This window comes from Melozone crissalis, unplaced genomic scaffold (genome assembly GCF_028551555.1).
Source record: "Melozone crissalis strain CALT ecotype California unplaced genomic scaffold, PUWL_Pcris_2 ptg000042l_1, whole genome shotgun sequence".
NCBI classification, from domain to species: Eukaryota; Metazoa; Chordata; class Aves; order Passeriformes; family Passerellidae; genus Melozone; species Melozone crissalis.
In genome coordinates, this window is record NW_026535820.1 from 64,563,598 (window position 1) to 64,587,204 (window position 23,607).

Consider the following 23,607-nt stretch of genomic DNA (forward strand, 5'->3'; position numbering starts at 1 on the left):
GTGGTCTTCTCTTCCTTCTCATTGACTCCCAGGCCCTTTGCTGAGATTTCCATGAGCACAGCCATCTGGCTTCACAGTTACAGGTCAGAGCAGCAATTTGAGACAAATGAAAGGCACATGCAGGTATCTCAGTAACCCCTTGGCTGCATACTGCAAGTGAATAGCACAGCATGCAGTTCCATGAGCTGATTAGACTCTGGCTGGGCATTTTAGCACAGCCTGCAGTTACCTTCTAGCAGCTGCCATAGTCTCTTGCATCTCCCTTGTTCCTGTTGGTATTCTGTGTTTATTTGCAGCTTCACTGGCAGGATAAGAATGGCAGCCTGAGGGGTTTTGAGAAGTGGTGATTTGGGGCTGTGCTGTCTCAGGATCAAGGGAAATCCAGACGGGCAAGCAGGTGTAGCTCCTGCCCACCTCCTTGCCCTTCCTCCTCAACAAAGACAAGTTGTATAAGAGCTATCTTGTGTCCATAACAGGGCTGCCCAAAGTTGGCAGCAGCCCTTCCCTCGGAAGGCACAGGTTACCTTTGCTGGCAGCTGGGCTGAAGATGAAACAAACAAAGCTCCAGTTATGGACCAAAGTGTGTATAGCAAGAAGCAGAGGACTCTTTCATGGCCCTTTAGTGACTTTAAAAACAGAAATTGTTACTTTGACTTCATAGCCCACCAGCTTTGAGGACAGGCTGTGCAGTTATGTGAATCATCTTTGCTCGGGAGCACAAGGAACTTTTGGGAGCAGGCTGACCGCGAGTTCAGCCTGACCCCAGCGTCGGTGGCAGCAGCGCTGAGTTACAATCGCCGTGTCTGTGGGTGGTCGGAGCCAGGGGAGCTGCCTGTGCCCGGGGCAGGGCAGGATGCTGCCCTTCCAAGGTCGGGCACATCGCAGGAGTCCTGCACTTATCCCTGCTGGGAAAATTGTCTGGATGCTTTCACTAAAAAACCACTTTTCATCAGAAAATTGCCTTTCATCAGAAAGTGCCAGCGTAAGCAATACCTTAGAGTTTCGTTGGTAAGCCGTGTTTCTGGGAATGTTGCTCTTTTGCTGGAATTTTTCTCAAGGAAGGCTTCTTCATTTTACAATGACAAGAGAGAGCCAATGATCCAGCAGCCAGTGCTCCAGGCGTTCCCACGCACTGGGACGGAGCCAGATGCAAGCTTCCACCCTGCTCTCACAGGAGCAGGATCTGGGTCTCTCCAAAGCCCAGCAAAGGCTCCAAGTGTAGGGCTGCTGAATAATTGGTACTGGAGGAGTATCTGTCCTCTGGGTCACCCTGCAGATGTTCATTGAAACTGGCAGCTCAGCCTCCCACCCAAATCCAAGGGGAGCACCCTAAGCCTCTGGACCGGGGACTGTCAGCAGACTTGTCAGCAGCCTCAGGGCTGCAGGTCTCTTTGTCTGCAGGTCTCTTTGTCTGCAGGTCTCTTAACACAGATCTCTGATGCTGAGACCTCAGTTGCATCAGAATTTCAAGTTCCACACTGTTGTTAAGAAAGAGTTTGATATGATGTGCACAGAGAAACACTTGAAACGTGTGACCTGAAAGGCTCAAGTAACAAGGGGCAGGCAAGTGGATGTGTACAAAATATGATTTTAGAAATGTCATGATTTTCAAGCTTATGTAAGTACTTTTGTATGCAATGCCTCTCATGTTGGAGTTTCTTTTTTCTTAACATATAGATTTGACAGTAAGGGAAATCTCACTGTAGGGTCAAAGTGGGCAGCATTGAAACTTCTTCCTTCAAAGTGCCGCGGAGCTGCTGACCTCACAAAAAAGTGCATGGAAAACAGTACAAGAACTGGAGCAGTTAAAGGTGATCTGGCTTTTGACATCTTGTAATGCAGAGGGATTAGAAGACGGTGTCAAATCCTGCAAGAGTCTAAGGAATAGTCACAATTTCTTCCCAGGAGACCAGAGGAAAAGGCAGGGCCGAGAAGTCACACAACACACAGTGGGGCTCAGTACAGGGTTCAGTACAAGTGAAACCATGCAAGCCAAACCAAAATGTTTCTGAAAGATGTCTGCCACTTTTTAGACAGGCCATACAGAACAATGAATACAGATGGATTTGAACTCCAGTGACATCAATTTTCCTTTTTGTAATTTTCCTTTTGCCAAAGGAACTTTTGGCAAAGAAAACGTTGCTCCAGAAGAAAGATGCCATGTTTGGCTTTTTGACAGCAAATTTTTGTAGATCCTAATGAAGGAGACTCACTTTAATTTGACTGCACAGAATTACTCACTGATGTCTTTCTTATTTTATTTCCTTGTTCCCTGTGTTGATATTGGTATAAAGTCCCCAAATTCTGTGCAACTGCAGATAATTTCCCATACTCAAGAAATTTTTGCACAAAAAAGAAACCCAAACTACTCATGGTTTGAAAGAAACAAATGTACACAGATAAATAAATATATACACTTTGTGAAAAACAACTGTTTTCCCTGCAGCTCAATTTCATCACTCTAAATATGAAAAAGTAGTGATAAAACTGTATCCATTAGATTACAGGGTGAAGAAGTTTTGTTACTTGGTATGAAGGAGAGCTGTTTTGCTTATAAAAAGTGAAAAGCAGTGTGTAGTTGTTAATAGACATGTTTATGGCCACAAGCTGGTATAGCTCAATCCTTTTTGAGAACATACAGATTTGATGAAGACCTATTTTGGGCAGGATGCCCTATTCTGTTAGGACTTGTTTTTCTTGTGTTCCAATGGCTGATTAATTCCTGATTTTATTTTTTTTTCCATCTGTGAGTGTGCCTTTCTGAGAATTTTTGCTTTGTTTTCTTGAACAGAAAAACCTCAAAAGCCCAAACAGAATTTCAGCATCCATTTGGACTGGAAAACATAGAAGGTTTAGAAAGCAAAAATTGCCCTTTTTTCATTTTTAACCAATACTGTAGTCAAGCAGGAAAAAAAAAACAGCAAGGAAAAGCAGCTGCAACTGAAAGAAATTAGGTGCAAAGAGTATGAAATACAATTTTGAGTTGCTGTTTTTTATAACATGTGAGGACAATAATAGGACACACCTAGATGACGTTGAAACATGGTCCAAGGGATAGGAAGACATTTAATTAGTGGGAAAAAGAGACCTCTGGCAGGTTGATTGACACACAGATCTGTTTTCTAAAAGCATGTTCAGACCCTCTTATTCTTAGGACAGCCTTTGGACAGAGCCTGGCTTGTTTAGATAGTGTTGGTTAATAAGGATACTGAGCAAGTTGCTGAAGATAATTATGCATTTGCTGGAAGGGGGGATTGTTTCATCCTGTTGAAGTGAACTCTGTGTAGTAAAGCATTATCACTCCACTGTACTGAAAGTAAACATTTCAACTTTGATATTATTTGTCAGCTATGGAGAGTGGGAACAGTGGAAAAAAGTCAGGGCCCAGCCTCCGCTCTGGATGGAGGAAATTTCAGCTCCTCATTATCTTGATGGGCAAAGATGCAGCTTGGTTCTGCAGTGCTGGATTATCTGAGCTCCAGATTCCACCAGGCTTCTTGAGCCTGGCTGAACAAACGTTGCCGGGCTGCTCCCCTACTTGTGTTTGGGATGTAGTTTTGCAGGAAGATTGAAGACATAAATAGCAATGTTTTAGGTCTGTGAACCTACAGAGGATAAACATGTCAGAGTGTGGGAGAGCAGACAGGATCTTCCAAAAGTCATCTTCCCTGGTAGCCCATTCATGAGGAGTAATCTTCACTCCTGTTTTCTCCTGCACCAAAACTCACACACAAAAGCACTTTGGCAGTCTCCTTTCCATATGCAACTAATAGAAATTGCTGGGGGAATTTTGTAGTTTTATTTTAAGGCTAAATTCCCCATAGGCTTCACTGACTTTCCCAAAACTTTTAGTGGCACAAAAAGTACATATATTTGCATCAGAATCCAGAACACTTCCTGCCAGATAGGGCTCTTAAGGCAAGGTGCATCCTAGTTTCCATAGGTGGTGATCCAAGTAATGGCGCACCTGTCAGAGAAAGCAAATTTGCACGTTTGGGTATTCATCTTGTCGTTGCTGTTGCTTTGCTCAAGCCATAGCTGTTCTTCTCTGGGTTGTCATTCTCACACCGCAACCTGAACCTGAAGAGCACCTGCAAGGATGGTGCAAAGAGTTGCGAATCACCTCCAGAGATTGCCCTTAGGTGTGAGATCAAGCATATCCTGATGAGAGATTCCCAGGCAGAAGAGTTCTGGGACAATATTGGTCTGGGGGCTGGTTTCTGGGTCATAAGGAGAGAAATAACAGTAGTATAGGCAGAGTCCTTCCACTGACCTTGGGAGCTTTGTCTCTGGCTCACAGAGCCAGATTTGTGTTGTGGTGTGAAAGCATCTTGATTCTGTATTTGATAGGAGAGCCTGACAGCATAATTATCCTGTGATAGGAGGAAAGCTCCTAGAAACAAAATCTTATATCCTATGTATTATGCTTGTGACAAAAATACTTACTTATGACCAAATTAGTTTGGTGAGGCAGATATAAATTAAGCTCCTTCTGGTGTTCACACAAATCAAAATTTGGAATTTAAAGAGAGGCTATCCTGGTACTATACTGGTAAAATAAGATTATCATTCCTCCCTGCAATATGCTTAAAATCCTTACAGTAATTTCAATAGGACAAATAATTTTTCTCTCCATGTCAGCATGACCCCCTGGGAAACAGGGGGAGGTACATCATGTGCCAGTTGAAAGTGGAATACGAAATAAAAAACACAAGGCATCACAATTTTTATTGTGGTTACTACAAGGACCATAAATCCTGGTTCTGAGGATTCCTTTTCACATCTGTTTTTCTTGTTGACATCTCTTTAGTTATTGTCTCAATCTCTTCTTAAGTGTAAGATGTGCAGGGTGCCTCAGCGTTTTGGTTGTCATAGTGAGGTAACCCAAGGCTTTGCATTTATGTGGTGACACTGCTCTCACTGCTGGCAATGCAACAGCCCTTGAAACATATCCAGTCCCTCCACATTTTGGGGAAAGCTGCAGCTAGTGAAGAGGGCAAGAGTCTCATCCTCAGTCTCTTGTTGGCTGCTTTCTTTCCAAACAGGGAAAAAGCCTGCGCATACACACTTCAAGAGGGATGAAGCTAGGATGTGGTGCTGTGCATTAAAAATTTCCCTGGCTCTCTGGAGCAAAAGACTCCCCTAGCTGAGTATGTAAGCAGAGCTGCTAATAGATGTGCCAGGTTCTCAGCCTCTCCAGCGATGAAATGGGAACCAGCTTGACACAGCTTTGCCATTCTCAGCTGATGTTTTATTGCTGTAATTTGGTATAGGCAAGTATAACAGGGTTGGGAATTGGGACCTAATACCTGTTGCATCCAGTGGGAGTCACATACCCCACTAGCATGGATTGACTCCTTACAACAGTTTCACAAACTGTTCAAACTGGCACACTGAGTAAATATACACTTACCCTAATAAGTATACATTTGCCTTCCACACAAAGCCCCCAGAGCATTCACACTTTTGTACAAGCATTTACAGAGGAAAGAGCACTAGCCCTATAATTGTCCACATCAAAATCTGTTTATTTAGAGAAGCTGTTTATTATTCAGCTGGAGGTACCAAGAGTGATATAGCAGAGAATTGCCACACTATTAACAGCTGAGGAGTGGCCATCACCAGCATTATTGTTTATTGCCTTTCCAGTGCTCTGAGGCTTGTTTACAAGCATCATAACTAAAGAGTCAGAGCTCTCTTTATTTGCCACCAAGTGAGCCTGCAGGGACGAGCAGGGGAAGAAAGCTTGGGGAAGGCATTGTGGTCACTAGTTGTTACAGGTGCAGTAACTAAAAACACTTACCTCTCCAGAACCCACTCTATCCTGTGGTATTTTTTCTTTCAGAAATGCCTACATTTCTCAGTACTTTATATACGTGTTTGACTGTAGGGCTGTGCTAATAAATGTTCACCAGAATATAAAATATGTACTGTATTTAGTGAATAATAGATTATAGATAACTCTAAGCATATCACATAAAATGCTGTAGGTGTTTATGAGCCATTAGTAAGCAATTCATTATTGATCAGGAAGGGAAGGAAGGATACCATATTTATTACAACCCATGAATCCTGTATTAATCCTTTTGAAAAGATGTTAAAGTCTTGGTTAGAAATGAAGTGCGAGCCACTGGCTTTTTAGCAGTAGGCTCTCTGGCCAACAGCTGATAAGATCACACCACATTCTTGGCAGCTTTGAGACTCTCCAGAGCATTGCTGACCTGTTCTGCAGTCAAACATGTAGCCTTTTGTTTTAATACCTCTCAGCAGCCGTAATTTTGCTTTGGTACATCACAATTTGCATCAATTTCACGTGATGCTTTCCTTTAAGAGCTGACACTCTTTTTTTCACTCCCCAGCTAAATCTGTTTCTCCCCTCTTCTGTGTGTTTCCCACTCCTCTTCTCCCCAGGGTGAATGCTCACGAAAGTGCTATGACATCTTTGTGCTGGAAACGGTGTGTGTGGCGTGGTTTTCCTTTGAGTTCCTGCTGCGATCCATCCAGGCAGAAAACAAGTGTGCTTTCCTGAAAACCCCGCTCAACATCATCGACATCCTGGCCATTCTGCCTTTCTACATCTCTCTCATCGTGGATGTGGTTTCCACAAAGAACAGCAGCAAGCCCGGCGGGGGAGCCGGGAACAAGTACCTGGAGCGCGTGGGGCTGGTGCTGCGCTTCCTGCGGGCGCTGCGCATCCTGTACGTGATGCGGCTGGCGCGGCACTCGCTGGGGCTGCAGACGCTGGGGCTCACCGTGCGCCGCTGCACCCGCGAGTTCGGGCTGCTCCTGCTCTTCCTCTGCGTCGCCATGGCCCTCTTCTCGCCGCTGGTCTACCTGGCTGAGAGCGAACTGGGAGCCAAGCAAGAGTTCACCAGCGTCCCCAGCAGCTACTGGTGGGCCGTGATCTCCATGACAACGGTTGGCTACGGGGACATGGTGCCTCGTAGCATCCCCGGACAGGTGGTAGCCCTGAGCAGCATCTTGAGTGGGATTTTGCTGATGGCTTTCCCAGTCACATCCATTTTTCATACCTTTTCCCGTTCCTACAGCGAGCTGAAGGAGCAGCAGCAGCGAGTAGCCAGCAGGCAGGTGCGCCAGCGGCAAGAGAACACCGAGCTCCTGGGTGGTGACAGTACAGGGGGGCTCAGTGCCACATTCCTGCTAAGTGCTGGTGAGCAGGAGGGTCTGACCTTGGTGCACCAGTAAGCCAAGAGAAGTTCTTGACCCTGAACAGCTGAGGACATACGTTGGCAGCCCAAGAAGCAGTGGACAAGGGAGGTCAGTTCTGCAGGAAGAATGCCATGAACTGCATAAATGAGGGGCAGACAAACACAAGGTTTCTCTAAAGACCAACTTCTGATCTTAAGGGACCTCTGAAAAGTACCCCCACAAATTCTACCGAGTACAGCTCTGCTCCATTGCTTTTCTTAGGGCTTTTCTATTGAGCAACTATTTTTGGGTATGCCCAAGGAGCAGCCATTGAACATAGCCAGCCAGCAGAATGTAGTGTGAAGCACAGCCCATGCCAGGTGCCATGTGTCACAGCAACCAGCATGCCACCTCCTCTGGGCCCTGCTCAGTGGCAGGGCTGAGCAAGGGGCTCCCTGTGCTGCAACGCCCCACAGCACGTTTGTTTTGGCAGCACCACCAAGGAACACAAACGTCAGACAAGCCAAGGGGCGAGGGCAAGAGAAGGGCAGAAGCATTCCTTCAGCCTTACCAGGGGCTTGCTTTTGTCTTCTACAGATGAAGCAGCACAGCTGGAGTGCTGGCAGTGCTGCCAGCTCTGAATTGTGTGTGTGAGCACAGTTTGCATTATTTAATAGAGATGCATATTTACCATCCTAAGCTTTATATCTTACTTAGTCCCATGACAGAAATATACATACAAAAAATCTTCCTGACTACGGTACTGAATGTTAACTTGGTTATTTTTCCTTTGCTAACAGTCAAATATTAAAAATACCATGACAAATGATGAGGTTTCTCCACTGTCTGTTAACTGTTTCCATCTCTTGTGTATTGAGAAATGTGTTTAACAGGCAATTGAACCAATCTGAACTACATGTAGCTCAAGAAGGGGAGGGTGATGTTGGACCAGCAGCGACTCTCAGCTCTGCACAGTTGTCCTCAATGGTGATGGCTGCACTGAGTGCAGTCGTGTGCAGACAGGAGTAGGGGAGCAGGACAAGCCCAGTGAAGCCAGCGAGACACCATCAGTGGGCTCTGGCCCAGGCTACAGTGCAGCAGCTGTGCTCTGCCTTAGGAGTAGCCTTTTGGTTTTGCCCTCCTACTGAGGAAAAGACAATCCTGTCATTAGAACAAGTGTTCTGGCTCTTCTTCTTGATTCTCAAAGGATTTAAGTCACTATAAAGGGAAATTAATCATATGGTGGCATCTGCATGTTTGCTTATTGATGCCAGCCCCATGCATGAGCTTTCCCCACCCTGGCGGAGCTGTGTAGCTGTTCCAAGTCAGGATGCCGTGTGGGTCTTTCAGTGCTCCTACAGGTGGGATGTGGTCAGGGAATGGAGGGAGATGGAAGCCAACAGTCTCTTGTACCTACACCCCTATTTGTACTAAAGCCATGCAGTGTCATCCTCCATATTCTCCACCCACCAGGAAGGGAACAAAACCTGATGTACTGAAGATGGGATTTGTCTGGTCTGTTTTTGCCTCAACATATGTTGTAAAACTAATCCTACGTTACCAAACTCTCATATTAAGCCATTCCTTATAGGAATGAAGCAAGGGAAATGGAAAAGTTACACTTTATTTTAATAAAAATATAAAGCTTTGTTGCTGACTCTCTGTGTCTGATGATTTGGGTGTAGAGGGAGGTGGTGTTTTGCTGTGCTGATGTGAATTAACTCGTGTTACTTGCTGCTGAGCACTGCAGGAGATGGAGGCAGCAAAACTGAGCCCCCCTACCCTGCAGGATGCACCTGGCTCAGCAAAGCCCCAGCTGTGTTGAACTGCAGGCAAACCAAGCACAGGGGCCCATGCCAGGGTTCTGCCCATCCTTCATGGCCCAGCAGCACCGGGAACACATCTGCTCCTTGTGCTAGAGAGGAGGGCCAAGGGCTGATGGTGCCCGGGCTGACTCAGACTCCTGGCAAAGCAATGCCAGCAATGGGTTGCTGTGACTCATGAAAGATTTTAATTTTATTGGGTTTTTTTTATTCCCAGTGCAGACATTTCTTTCATTAAGGATTATTAAGGTCTGACATCAGGGATCCAACTTCCGAGCCAGCTGACTGCAAACCAGCGAAGGGAGCAGTGGCTGGGGGACAGTGTGGCCTGGTGCTGAGGAGCAGCACTGCATCTTCTGGTGGCATTCAGATGCTCAGTCTTAAAGTGACACCTGACAGGCTCACTAGGTGGACTCACAAGTTCACTCCTTGTGGTGATTTGGCTCATGCACACCAGGCGTGCTTCATGCTCCATCTCCAATGTGAATGAAGCGACCATGGCTAGTGCACGTGGAAGGTGCAGAATGCATCTCCTTGAGGTGGTGAAGCCCAAAAACTGCAAGCACCCTTACCTAACTACTAGAAAAGCCATGCTGGAGTTGACATCCTTGCAGAACGAAGAGTTTCACACTTGCAGTGCTAGCAAATAACCATGAATCAATGCATCTTTTGGCTTTGAAGCATGAAAAAAACAGTGCTGGGACAGCAAACTGCAGCTCAGCAGCTGTGAAGAAAAACAGACTGATGACACATGCCATATTGCTGCTGTTCTCCATCAAGTTGCTATTGTCCTACAATAGTGAGATCTTTGTATTTTTCAAAAGGCACATAATTAATTCCAGCATGCACAGAGTTTTAATGAAGTGACAAAACCCACTCATTGTCTCCTAGTCAAAGCCTGGCTTTTAATAAAGTTTCATTTTATCTATTGGGATGGCAGATGAGGAAACAAATATAAACCAGGAAGCTTTTAAACAGATTATTTTTGGAAGCTATATAAAGTTGTGATGCACACATTGCCAGACATAAAAAACACTCAGAGGAGAATAAATTTCACCCAGGGCAACCGTTGTTATGGGTGATGCTTATTGCTTTTGATCAGCTGCTGGAGAATGTTGGTTTTGTTGTGTATAGTGGTTGGAGTTTTTTGACACTGCACACAGATGATTTTAAGGCCATTTATCTCTAACTATAATAAATGCCACACAGCTGTCTGCTGGCACACCACTACCACCAAGCAGTAATACCTGTTTCTTTGAACAGCTAAGTGCTTCATGATTGTAGCACACTAGTTTTGCCTCAAGGAAAAAGAAAAAAAGGAAAAAAATATTTCTCTCTCTTATATGGGACAAAGACTCAAAACGTGAGCAAAGACATCTCTTTTACCATGGTGGATGTCCACCTACACATACACCTCGGTGGCAGCATGCATGGATCTAGACCTACAAATTTTGGCAGCTGGCAACACCAGTCATGAAAACCACAGCTTAGGAGAGTTAAGGATGTGTTAACTGGTGAAGGGACAGAGCCAAAGGGAATGGCACAAAGTCAAACACAACTTCAGCTCATACAGCACATGTGCATGGCCACCTCTATGGCACAGGTAAGAAAAAGCAGTAATGTAACGAAAAATGTGATGCTGGTGTCATCTCCTCAGCTGTGAGCCAGACAGAGGCTGCTGTCCCACACTGCTGAGGCCAGAACAGGCACAGGCCATGGCAGCCTCACAGCAGATGCTTCAAGGGGCAAAGGATCCTTGGCACCTACAAGCCACAGCCTTAGAGGACTGTGAAGCCTTGGCATGGAAGAGGACAGAGGCACATGGAAGGGCTGATGGGTACAGAAGTGCAGTGTGGTGCTGCTGGCCCGTCTGTGGCTGAGTGAAGCCCCTCAGTCTCCCAGCCAGCACCTACCAGAGCCAAGTGCACATAAGCTGGGACACAGAAGGGCAGGAGGGGGCTCTGAAATGCTGTGTTTGCTGTCAGTGCATTTCTAGATGCTGACATCCCCTTGGGACTGGCTGCTTTACAAGGCTGTTTACAGGAGGACCTGCCCATGCCCCAGGGTGACCCTCACATTATGTTCTAGTCCCCACCTTTTATTTACTGCTGTTGGCACAGGTATCCAGAAGTGTTTATTTATTGGCACACTGCTCGCTCTCATATTGGTGTCTTCTTTCTTACAGAAAGCAGCCTCCAACAAAGCTACAGTTGTCAGTCAGGTCCTTGAAACCTGCTTGGCTCTCAAGCCTGAGGATCACAATCAGATTCAACAAACAGAACCTGTGGGCCCATTTTTGCTTAATACCCAGTACCAAATGTGAGCTTTATTTTATGTCTTAATTTTTTTTAATTGCACCTAACTGCATGCATCTCAAACATCTAACCATGAAATTTCTCCCTCCCTGGAGTCACAGTGCAGACCACTGCCTGCCATGCACAGCAGAGGGAGAGATTTGCCCTGAGGGAGGCCTGGGGCAGAGCTGGGCTGGTACAGCACCCAGAGATGGGGTTCCCCATTGTTTCCTTTGGGGCCAGTCCCACCACTGGCTGCCCCACAGTGAATGCCAAAGCAGCAGCCAGTAATACCAGCACTGGCTGGGAGAGAGGGTGCAGGCACTGCAAGTGTTGATCAGGCTTGACTGCTGTGAGAACTGCTTGGGTCTCCAGTGCCAGCAGACTGCAAGAGAGCAGGCAGGGCTTACTTCCCACCCTCATATTCCTCTTCCTTTCCTACCCATTTTGCTCATTTACCTTCATGTTTTGATTTTCCTTCTATCCCTTCCCGTCAGGACTATCACCTTTCAAACCCTTATTTGAGCAAGCTCAGTCTGCCCCACATCTCCTCTCGCCCTGCCCAACCCTCTCTCTTACACCTGCAGCCCTCTCCCCTCCCCAGCTCCCCTTCTGCAGCTCCTGCAGCATGGCACACAGCAATAGCAAACCACCTCTCCATGCCAGAGCAGCCCAACATACTGGATCAGCAGCCTGGCAGAATCCAGGAGGTGCAGAGCAGCTGCAAGGCTGTTCCTGACAACCTTGGCTTGTTTTCCCATCCAGAAGGAACAGGGAGGGTGGTTAAGACTTCTCTTAGAACAGTAGCTGGCCATGAAATGACAGACTCAATGTCCTCATCTTCTGCGCAGAGGCTGCCAAGAGCACATCCCTCATCTGTATCCCATCTTCAACTTCATTCTGCAGCCTGCATGATACAGGGTCCCTTTAAAGCTATGTAATAATCTGTTAGCAAATTGGTTTTTACTGTGAGCATTGCAAACCCAAGTTATGTGGTCTCAATGGTTAAATTTATCCTGGTATGTACTGAAGAGCAGGGAACAGAAATCCAGAATCCCTGCTGTGCATCATGACATCAGGAAAATTTCCGCCTTGTGCTTACTCACCCATCAGAAGAAAAAACCATGCTAGTTATTTGTATCAACAATGCTCCTGACAAGAAGATTTATAGGAAGAGTTAAGAAGCACACATTTTGTACCTGAACAAAACAAAGCAACTCTGCAATTTATATATAATAGGTAATTTTTATTAAAAAAAACATTGCAACTGACAGAAAAAATCAAGTCCGTGAAATGTGCCATACATTCAAAGAGAAGTATTTAAAGAAAGCGATTTCTTATTCTCTGAGGTGATCATTGAAACAGATACTTCCTGACAATTAGAGAACAAAACAAAAGTTCTGTAACATTTTGTCCCTAAAGTACCTTGCAAGAAGTTCTAGAGTTCCTGGCGAAGAGTCCTACTTGCTAAATGCCACATACAAAAGATGACTTAGACATGGTTTCACTGGCTTCTCTTCCAGCATTTGCTGCTGTGGTGTAAATAAGACTGGTTCACAGAGCTCGCTGTTTAGGTACTGGTGACAGACTCAAGAATCCACCCAAGGAAGAATCCCAAAAGGAAAAAGCAGAAATTGTTTTATCCTCAGTAATATCTGTAGTTCAAAGCCAAAGAGGTGGCCAAAAGTGTGCACTCCCAGTGAAGATGTAACATACCAAAGTAAGTTTCTTATGAACCAGAAATTTCTTGCATCCCTGTTTTGCAGAATATTAGAAAAAGACCACCAAATACAAAAATCTTACCATTACAAGTTATTAAAAAAAACCCTTCAGACAATTAAAACAAACAACAAAGTGGTTTTTTTCTAACAGTAGAAATACAATCCTCATTAAAGCAGCATACCGGAGAAGCCAGTTGTTATGTTTTCAATTAAAAAAGACAAAAGCCCAGATGTTCTTGTAGCACAACCAGAACATTGGAGAAAAGAGAGGAACAAAACATTCATAGTCTGCCATGCTGAGTACATTGTCTTTGTAAGGTCACTTCAGGCCTAGAAGAGTATGGTATTGAACAAAGAGCAGGGAGTCAGTGCCTGGGCACAGTGTGACTCCCCTCCACTGGACAGTTTGCCACCAATCCAGACAGTCCAGACTCAAATCGTGAGGTTCCCAAAGAAAGCACGGTAGGGGAGTTATCTGACTTACACACTGAAGTCATCAAACCTCATACTTGCTGCCACTGCTAAGAAAACAGAAGCTCTTGGGCTATTCTTAGAGAAAAAATTATTCTGAAAAATCTGTCCAACACCTTGCCTGTGGCCAGACAGGACTCACCCAGCAGAGGGAGGAAGCCTCATGAAGGAAGCAGCACAGGCACAGCTGTTCCTGGGACCGAGGGCATTGCTATGGCCTCCTCACATCACCTGGGGCAGTTTCATGACAGCAGTGTCACAAGAGGAGCCCAGGGGCTTGGTCACAGCCCCACAGGTCCACACCACCAGAGCTGCATATCACAGACAGAGTATGGTGACCTGTGCTGGCTGATGGCCTTTAGAGACAACATCTACATGAACTCTGCTCTTTTAGTCCCTCTCAGTACAGCCTGCTCATTCTTCTAAAAGAGAAAAACCTCTTCTTTAAGAGCCCAACAGTTCACAACAGTAAAAGAAAAACATGGACCCCTTCCTTGTTGGGCCAATGCAGGAAACATCCCAAAACATAACCCGGCTCTTGTTTGGCATTGAACAACATGAACACAAATCTCAGCCTCAACAAATCAAGCTGTCAGATGCTGGTCCTACTCCAGGGGATTCAGCTTGTTCCTCCATCTCAAACTTTTTCATTTCTGAGCCAATGAAAGTGGACCTGCTTCTATCTTTGTGGCTCAATCACATCTAGAAATACTTGCCTGGCAATACTGGCAATGCCCATTGCTGGCCGCTCGGTTTGGGAAAGACCCTACATCCCAGCTGTGTCCTGTGCACAGCTGCAGGGGCAGCACTGCCCCCAGGTGCAGGGCAGGCTATTCCCACACCCCACAGTTTCAAAGCATGAGTACCTAAGTTTCCAGAAATCACCTGCTGGCTCCTCCTTTTGCCTGGATGTTTGACTGGCTGTGATAGCTCTAGACGTGACTCCAGCACCATCAGACCCCCTCCACCATCTCCTCCATGTGTCGTGCAGCAGGGATGAATATCTGCTGACTCTTTAGCTTTACAGCATCTGTGGTCGGCTCATTTCTGGCTGCTCACCTCTTTGCAGGGCCTCCCACCCCCACCTTCTCTCACCAGACATCCTTATAGGGAAAAGAGAAAGCTCCTGGATTTGCTCTTCAATACTGCTTCCTCCATCATGGAGATACTGAATGCTAGTGTATGCCACAAACCTCCTGCCAATATACAGACTTTATATTTTATAAATAGGTAGAAGTTTCAGACAAAATATCCTATAATTTCTGTGGTGTAACATTTTTAAATAGCATTAAAAACACAAACCATCCAGCCCTTGTGATTATATATACAAACATTTGTGAATTAATAAGGCTCATAGGTACATATGCAAAAATAAAGTGCCCCTCCCCCCACCAAGAAACAGTTCTGTACAGCTAAGTCTGAAAACAGAGCAAGTTATTTAACACAGAACCTCCAAGGTTGGACGTGCAGCTGCATTTTCCATCCTTGTTCTCATTTCTGCTTTTAACTTGGCAACACAGGAGTATTTACAAGTGGAAGAAGAGATGCCATGGCTGACTCTGCTGACCTGCAACCTGCCCAGCCAATTTCCTCACAGGGCCTTGGTGCTGGCTGGGTGTGCAGCATGGGACACGGGCTTCTGAGGGTACTGGCTGTACAAGTAAACCTGCAAGAGGATAGCGATGTCCACAAATACCTGCAGGAGTCCACAGATGGAGAACTGGAAAGGGGCCTGATTCAGGATGAAGTAAACAGTCTTGAACGTGTCCCCACTGGTCCACATCAGCACCATCTTGATACTAAAAGACAGAAGAAAGGGAAGAGTGTTTGCTGAGAACTTGGTTTTGGATTAGACCTGCTGTGCCAGAGGATCCCACCTACTGCAGGCAGGATTTACAGCCAGCAGTGGGCTGGGACTCCCCTGGACGGGGGCAGACTAGCTGAGACAGGCAGCACTGCCCTTGAAAGGGAGGATCAAACTCTCTGCTCCACAAACTGCAGCACTCTTATCTCAGCAAGCACAGCTCCAAACACCTGTGGCTATGAAGGTATCAAACATTTTCAAATCTCCAGCTAGGATATTTGACTCAGTGGTGCTCTGTAAACAAGGCTGCCACATACTGACAGCATTGACCATAGACCAAAGTAAAACAGTGCATGGAAAAGAACAACAATTCATCCCAGCAGTTACTTCTTGTGTGTGCCATTCTGTGCTCATGCAAGGTAAACTAACACACACCTTGCTCTCTCATGCATGCATGCTTTTAGCATCTGCTGAAACAAACAAAACAGATAGAAGAAACCACTTCTTACTGCAGAAAATGCCTAACTAAAAAAAGCAGACAGACAGATTGTCCAGTAATACAGAAAGAGGAGAAATTACATGCCTGCAGCTGTTACTGGAAGGATGAACAGCACTAGGGATTTTTATCAAGGACACAGATCAAGAGCAATGCTCAAAGTTCCTTTTAATAACAAACTTGCTTTTATCTTGCTCTTCTGCTAAGCATTTCCTGTCCTGTAGTCCAGCTCCTGCTCCCCCACATCAGGAGAAACTCTGGGGAATAGAAGCAATTTCTTCAAACAGACCAAATTATTTTCAGTGTCTTCAACAAAATGAGAACAACCAAACCTGGAAGGCTGTTTCTGAGCTTCATGCACTTTATCAAAAGAGCTTTTTAAGAAGCTGGCTAAGCAGCAGTGGACAAAAGCTTTGTAGTTCACAGTATGAGCACCGCACATGATTTGTCATAATTACAAGCAATTTACATTTTGCCAGCACAGACTCCATCACACACAGTCAGGCCCATGTAGCAGGGCAGGACTTAATGTTCATTTTTCAAACACTCAGGCAGGAGCTCACAGGATTTGTGTTTTGGGCACAAGCACATAATGCAACTGCAAGCCAAATGCTGCAGCCCATTCTTTCCCCACATGGGAAGGGTGGACAAAAGCATCAGTTTGTACAGCCCCATCACACCACAGAAACAGGAGCCTTTTCTAACTTGGGTCCTGTGGCCCAGAGCACGAAACAGGTCTACAATCAGGACCTTCCACAGAATCTATGTGGAACTGCAAGCAAGGATATGGGGTTAAACGAGCAGTCATTCCTCACCCAAGGTCATTCTAAAAAGGTAAATAAATAATCAGAAAAAGAAAAAAAATGCTGAACTCTACACGTCATTTGTGCTTGGTGCAAATAGCCTGCACCACCTGCCCTGTGCATGTTGCCAGTCACACCAAGTCACCTTACATCACACTTACAGGATGTTTATAGATGCAGGTGGTGGTCAAGGAACAATTGAGATTTTAATTAGGAAAGCAATAAACTCTGAGGGTAATAAAACTGGCAACTTGCTTGCTGGCAGTCAGTACTTCTCCTCCTTTGATTTTAAGTGTATTAGTGTTTGCTGGGCAACTGACCACAGTTTAATTGTGGATCTGTCCTGGCATAGCTAGGCACCCTCACTAAAAGCACATGCTCAACCAGGCCGATCAAACTAACCGCTCACTGTTGACAGAAGGGCAATTCAGAGATACCATGAGATAGCTGAATAGGAATTTAACAAACATCCTTAATACAAAGGATATTTGTCATTCATTCCCAATGGAGAAAGCCAGTGGGGTTTTTTTGAGCAGAGTTAACCTCCTCAAAGAAAGAACAGTCAATCACTGAGGAAAACTTAAGGACACCTGCAGTTCAGCAGCACCCCAGGAGCAAGCACACCTCTAACTGTGTCACATGCTGTGGCAGGCTTGCCAAAGCAAGTTTTGCTTGGAAGCAAGTTTGCTAGGAAGCCACCTGTGAACTCAACATTCTGCAACACCAGCTGGAAAACTGGTGCATGTTCTGATAGCCTCTGCACATTCCAGAGCCCACACTCCAGCTCGTACATCTGACTCTCATCATCATGCCTGGAGTTCTGACTAGGAAATGACAACACTCCACACACATGAAAATCTCAACTTGTCCTTGACAAAAATGATCTTAAAAATGATACAGGTAGTTTAAAGAGCTAATGCCACTGGTCTGTGTATCAAAAAACATACATCCTATTCTGTCCAGCTTGGACAAAGAACCAGAGAAAACCTGCAAATCATCAAGGTACAACGCAAATAAAATACAGAAAATGCCTGATATCCCACAATACTCAGTCTTGCAGCTGCACCAAAGTATTCTCAAGGCTGATGCAAAGTAGTGACTGTGGAGTGCTGGCCGCCCTCCCAGAGGAGAGGCTGGGACTGGATAAAAGGAGCACATCCAGCAGGGACCAAAAGGTGCATGGGGTAATCACAAAGAGCTTAGCAAGAAAATGGGAACAGTGTCATGCAAGAGGAGAGAAAAGGCAATGAAGGGCGATAGAGGAAAGCAAAGGAGACAGGAGAGGAGCCAAGAGGTTGGTCCTTGATGAGAAGAGGATAGAAAAAAGAGACTGGAACAGAACAGGGAATTATAGGAACTGAAGAGAAATGGAAACTTGGCACACAAGTCCTTGAAAATGACCTGAATTTGGGGTAGACAGTTTGTATGGCAAGATTTTGGTAGCAGGGGCCAGGGAGGCAGGCTACAAAGTGACTTCTGTGGGAAGCTGCCTGAATCTTTCCCTACGTCCAAGAGGGCCCATGCCAGCTGGCTCCAGGATGCACCTGCCACTGGCAGTCTCAGGCCATCAGTGACAGTGGTAGCACTTCTGGGATAACATATTTAAGAAAGGGGAAAAAACTGCTGCACTGCCGAGCAGCCAGCTGAGAGGAGTGAGAACATGTGAGTGGAACAGCCCCGCAGACCCCAAGGTCAGTGCAGAAGGAGGGGGAGGTGATGCCCCAGGCACTGGAACAGAGATTCCCCTGCAGCCCACAGTGAAGACCATGGTGAAGCAGCTGTGCCCCTGCAGCCCACGGGGGTCCATGGGGGAGCACAGATGCACCTGCAGTATTTGAAGGAACCCACTCTGGAGAAGGTGGATGCCCAATGGAGGTTGTGACTCCACGGGAAGCCTGTGCTGGAGCAGGTCCCTGGGAGGTCCATGGAGAGTGCAGCCCACAGCAGCAAAGCTGGAGCGGCTTTCTGTCAGGACTTGTGACCCCTGGAGCAATGGATGGAGCAATCTATCCCTGAAGGACTGCACCCCATGTGCACCCACATGGGGACCCACATTGGAGCAGTTAATGAGGAACTGCATACCAAGGGAAGGACCCGCACTGAAGAATTACGTGAAGCACTGTCTCCCTGGCAGGAACTCCAAATGGAGTAGGGAAAGAGCATGAAGAGGACAGAACAGCAAAAGCAACATGTGATTAATTGTCCCTCTGTGCCATTTGTAGGGAGAATGCAGAGAAGATAAAATAAAATTGAGCTTGGGAAGAAGGGAGAGGTCTGGGGAAGCTGTTTTAAGATTTGGGTTTATTTCTCATTATCGTACTCTGATTTTGATTGGCAATAAATTAAATAATTTCCTTGAGTGGAGTCTGTTTTACCTGTGATGGTAACTGGTGAATGATTTCCCTGTCCTTATCTCAACCCATGAGCCTTCTGTTGCACTTTTCTCTCCCCCTGTCCCCCTGTCCAGCCAAGGAGCAGGAGCAGTATAAGTGGTATGAGAAGTAAGCACTTGGCATTAGCCAACATCAATCCACCATGAGGGTAAAGCTAGGGAATGAGCAAAGAGGGGTGTGCTGGCCCAGGACCCTCATCTCACCACTCCAAGCCCCCAGGAATGCCCCCAGCACTCTCTCCAAGTCAGTACATGTCTCACTCCTCCAGTGCCCACTCCAAGGAGAGGAAAAGCTCCAAGTGCTGTTGGCCCTCTCCCATCTCAACCAGCACCCATCTGCACACACAGCCTCAAAGTTTCCGCTTGCTGGGAAACCCCTCGAGTGTCTGTGTGACACCTTGGGGGAAAGAGAGCTGGCCCTGCTCCACTACATCACAGGCCTGAGATGGGCTAGATGAAGCTTACACCACCAACACAGCTTCTGTCAAGTCCTAGTTTCCAGATTCTCAGCACAATAGTAACGGTCCTCCTCCCAGTTTGGGATTTGCAATTGCTCTGTCCTTGCTGCATATGCAGATGTCACTTGCAATGATGCAGCGGTGCGTGTAGGACTATGAGGGATGGATGGCATGGATACACTGTCACTGTTCTCATATCTTCCAGCTATTGTGTCACTTCAAGATGCCACATTGTACAGAAAAGCCAGTTTTTGTCTGCAGCTTCTCAACTTTATCCACTCACCTGGGGAAGAGAGGTAATTCTTATATTTGGTCTAACTTTTGGGGTAGACAAGAAAGACACTATTCTAGCTCAGGCAGATAGCTGCCCCTTACCTGCCGTGGTGGAGAAAAGAGCAGTGTCTGCAAAAAAGGAAGCATTTTACTGCCCAGAAGAAATGGAAATTTTCATTTGGTTGTGGAGAAGAAAGAGCAAAAAATGGGAGAGCACACCAAAGCCCTTGCTTCACTGCTCTACTGTAACCCTGTATTTGCTGAGTGAATCATAGAAGCATTAAGTTGGAAAAGACCTTTAAGATCACTGAATTCAACCATTAACCTAAACTCACCCAACCATGTCAAGTCTACCTCTAAACCATGCCCCTAAGTGGTACATCTGCACATCTTTAAAATATCTCCCTATTAAGGTGGATATCAACCAGCATCCCCAGGTCCTTTTCTGCTGAGGACCTCTCCAGTCACTCTTTTCCAAGCCTGTAGCTTGGGCTTGTTGCAACCCAAGTGCAGGATCCGCCATTTGGTCTTGGTGATGCTCCAATAACCATCCTCAGCCCATGGATCTACACCTTTGCATGTGCCAAGTGTTGTGGGCTGGTAGATCATAGACTGGTGCACCAGAGTCTGACCCCTGGCTTCACAGAGCAAGAGAAAACACTGCACTGCTAATGCAGAGGAGGCTTTGCTACAACAGGCAGTCAGGGCCCACCACCAAGGCTGCCTGGGACTGGACAGCACGGCACAAAGAAGCTGCGGGCAGCAAAAATTTCCCAGACTGTCTCACAATGACCAATCTCACACTCTATCTTCCTGCTATCTACAAAGTCACACAAACCAAGCTGTTCTGTGCAGCACTGGCTACAAAGCAAAGCAGGACTTAGGAGTAAATATTTCTTTCCTGAAACAGCCCAAAGCTAAGCTGGGGAGAGGTGGAAGGCAGGAAATGCTCACCTTGTCGATATGGAGGATACGCTCTAGGAGGACAGCACAACTGCTCTTAGCAAAAAAGAGCAAGCAGGTTAGGGGTGAGCACTGCCAGAGAGCAACCTGGGGATGCAGAAATAAGCAAATGGCAGCATATGTCTGTGTGACAACAGAGATGCCAACTGGAGAGGCAGGAACTGTGCTCAAATAGCTGGTATTGCCAGAGGCTGAGGCAGACTTGCGGTAAAAATAGCACTTCCCAGTAATGTACATCAGGACTGCAGTATCCAATGACAACAAACCTCCTAAAAAGCAAGTGCCTTCCTCACAGCTGAGCTCAATAGAAGGAGCTGTTAATGTAGTAACAGCCAGAGCCAAGTCTGCATAAGTTGGAAATGATCACAAAAAGGAAAAGCTGAGATTTTTTTTAACTTTTTTTAAAAGCTGAAAGGGCACTTATTCTATTGCTGCAATTCATTCTCAGAGAGACAACAACCCTTCTGATCAGACACTAGATTAGGGATGGGTTGCTAAATGATGGTTTTTTATATGGTAATATGAAAATGCCCTATGGTGCTGCTGTTCTCTACCACTGACAGCAGATTTCATAAATAAGCTGTACCCGTCTTCATTTGCTAAATAAATAAATTACATGCTGGAAGACAGCATTCACTTTTTTCATGGAATAACTTCTTTTATTCAGGTTCCCTGTACGTTGTATATTAATCATGAAGTGACAGCAACTAGCAGCTATCAGTAACATGGCATCTGCAGTCAGCCAACAAATCTTAATTTTCACAGAATTATTTCTGGAATTATTTAGATGTAGCAAGAGCTACATTCAAAACAGAAAAAAAATCCCATATTCCCATATCCCAAAACCATATTCTCTTTCTGTGTAACTATACTAGAGGATGAGCAATTTCCAAAACAAATATATCTCCCAGATATTCAGGCGCAATCTTCCATATCCAGGACTAATACTATTCTAATTAAAACTTTTCGGCATCTTCACTCTTTCTGCACAAAACCTGGCTGCAACCAGAGTCTCAAGTCTCTGATTTTCCCTTGGAGTCTCTGCACACTCTGATGAACATTAGTCACTTGTGGACCATTACATCTTTCTTCTTCCTTCATCTGAAAGAACAGAAGCTACCAAAAAGAAGAATCTTGTAAAAGAATATGAGATGTGAAGCCCCCTCTTCCACTTCCCTGGTGAACCAGTCAGTCTTAAGACTGTTGCCACCCTCTGTCCAAACAGCAGCAGGGCTGCAGAGCAGCAGTTTGCAGCACACAGGCAGGGACTGAGCACAAAACATGCAGAAGCAAAAAGATACAGCAGTCCTCTCTTCCTGTTTGCACTGCAGATTTTCTCACACTGATGCTATGACTCTGCATGTTTGTAGCTTAACACACAAACCCAAAAATACCCTGCACGTTGGAAGACACTGAGAGAATCAGACATTAGACGGTGACTTCCATTGAAAAATCCTGGAGTGGTTTGAGCAGACGTTTCAGCACAAATAGCAACAGGAGGAACGTGTTGCTCTGATGCAATTACATCCTGCTACAGTCAAAAACGTAGGGCTAGCTGTGCTCAGACACTTGATGAACTCAAAATTTCTAAGTTATGTTTGATAAGAGAAAGAATCTAATTTATTTACCTTTACCCATGTAAAGAAGAGAATTAGACTGGACTCTGTTCAAGAATCAGTGGAAGTTGTCCACAACTTCCACACATCCTGGCCCCACATCGTGGCCAATTTCCCCATATCTTGGCCATGACACAGGTTTTGCCAAATCAGAAAATCTGATTAGACTGCCACAGTTTCAGATTTCACATTTCTTCATATATTAGCACTTGACTTTCACATATGTTAAAACACAGTGACAAATCTTCGAATGATCGGATATAAAAGCAGAATAAAATAATTTAGAAGTTGATAATATAGTATTTCATTCAGGAATAAAGTCCACACAAAAGCAGCCTATCAGTGAGTATTTTCAACACTGCATTTGGTTTTGGGAAATGAGGAAGAAGGTACAGAAGGTACCTCTCCAGCAACCTTTTAAGCTGCTACCTCCCACAAGCCATTTGCACAGGAATGTCTGGAAGAGAAAGCAGACTCAGTTTTAACATCCTGACTTTGGAAAACTTTCAGTTCCCATTTGCAGCTCCAAAATAGTCTACTTAGAAAAGATAGCAAGCATCCCTAACACTGCAATTCAATCAGAGGCTGGCCCGCCTGCAGCAGTGAAACACAGACCAGAAAACATGAAATACGAATGCCATGTTATTTTTAACACTGCACAAAACAAACAAAAATTAATAAATAGAGCATTTGTTTCTAACAAAATGCCATATGGCTTAACAAAAAAAAGGAATCCTCCTCATGCTAACCAATTTGCTTAGCCTGCCAAAAACTATTAAAAGGAAAAGAAGAAAAAGAAAACATACAGATCAGATATCCAAAGCGTCTGAAGTTTGAAAACATGGAAACTAAGTGTGCATACCCTAAGACAGGTCCTTCTGTGTGAACAAGCAAGGATCTCGTTTTAAATATTGCACAGCCAGCTGGGAATCCAAGCATGAAACTGTTCACCAGTCCTACATGCCCTGCTCGGTGTGGGTGCCTTACCTCACTTCTCAACAATTCCTCTGAGGCTGGAGCAGCACTGACCATCTCCAGAGAAAGACATTTGTCCAGCCCCACAACACAAGCAGGAGTTAAGAGGAGCTTCCAGCAAGAGAGATCCACCTCTGTAACCAAGCTGAAGCAGTTGAGTTAAAGCCATATCCAGAAGCAATTGATATCACAGTCAGCTGCAATTCAAGAGCAAATTATCTAAAAGTTTCTGTGATTTTCAGGGACTGTAGTCATCAACGAGAAAAGATGAAATGCAGGATTTCACTCTGAAACACCATCAGGCAAACAATCCCAAAAAGGTGCATATAAGCAAAAGTTTCACAAAAAAAACCTCAGGGTATATGGGCA

General features: G+C 45.4%; 2 protein-coding genes across 4 annotated transcripts in view; one reads left to right on the forward strand and one right to left on the reverse strand.

The window, feature by feature from the left end:
* Nucleotides 1-8,644, forward strand: part of KCNG2 (potassium voltage-gated channel modifier subfamily G member 2) — a 53,306-nt gene extending 44,662 nt beyond the window's left edge. For both annotated transcript variants that reach the window (XM_054285051.1, XM_054285050.1), the window contains exon 3: nucleotides 6,412-8,644. In XM_054285051.1, coding sequence (XP_054141026.1) covers nucleotides 6,412-7,206 — 795 coding nt within the window. In that variant the 3' untranslated portion in view covers nucleotides 7,207-8,644. The remainder of the gene's footprint in view (nucleotides 1-6,411) is intronic.
* A 3,853-nt stretch (nucleotides 8,645-12,497) lies between these two features.
* SLC66A2 (solute carrier family 66 member 2) overlaps nucleotides 12,498-23,607 on the reverse strand; it is a 67,503-nt gene continuing 56,393 nt past the window's right edge. For both annotated transcript variants that reach the window (XM_054284862.1, XM_054284861.1), the window contains 2 exons: nucleotides 14,301-15,257; nucleotides 12,498-14,266 (listed from right to left, as the gene is read on the reverse strand). In XM_054284862.1, the coding sequence (XP_054140837.1) occupies nucleotides 15,050-15,257 (208 nt within the window). In that variant the 3' untranslated portion in view covers nucleotides 12,498-14,266; nucleotides 14,301-15,049. The remainder of the gene's footprint in view (nucleotides 14,267-14,300; nucleotides 15,258-23,607) is intronic.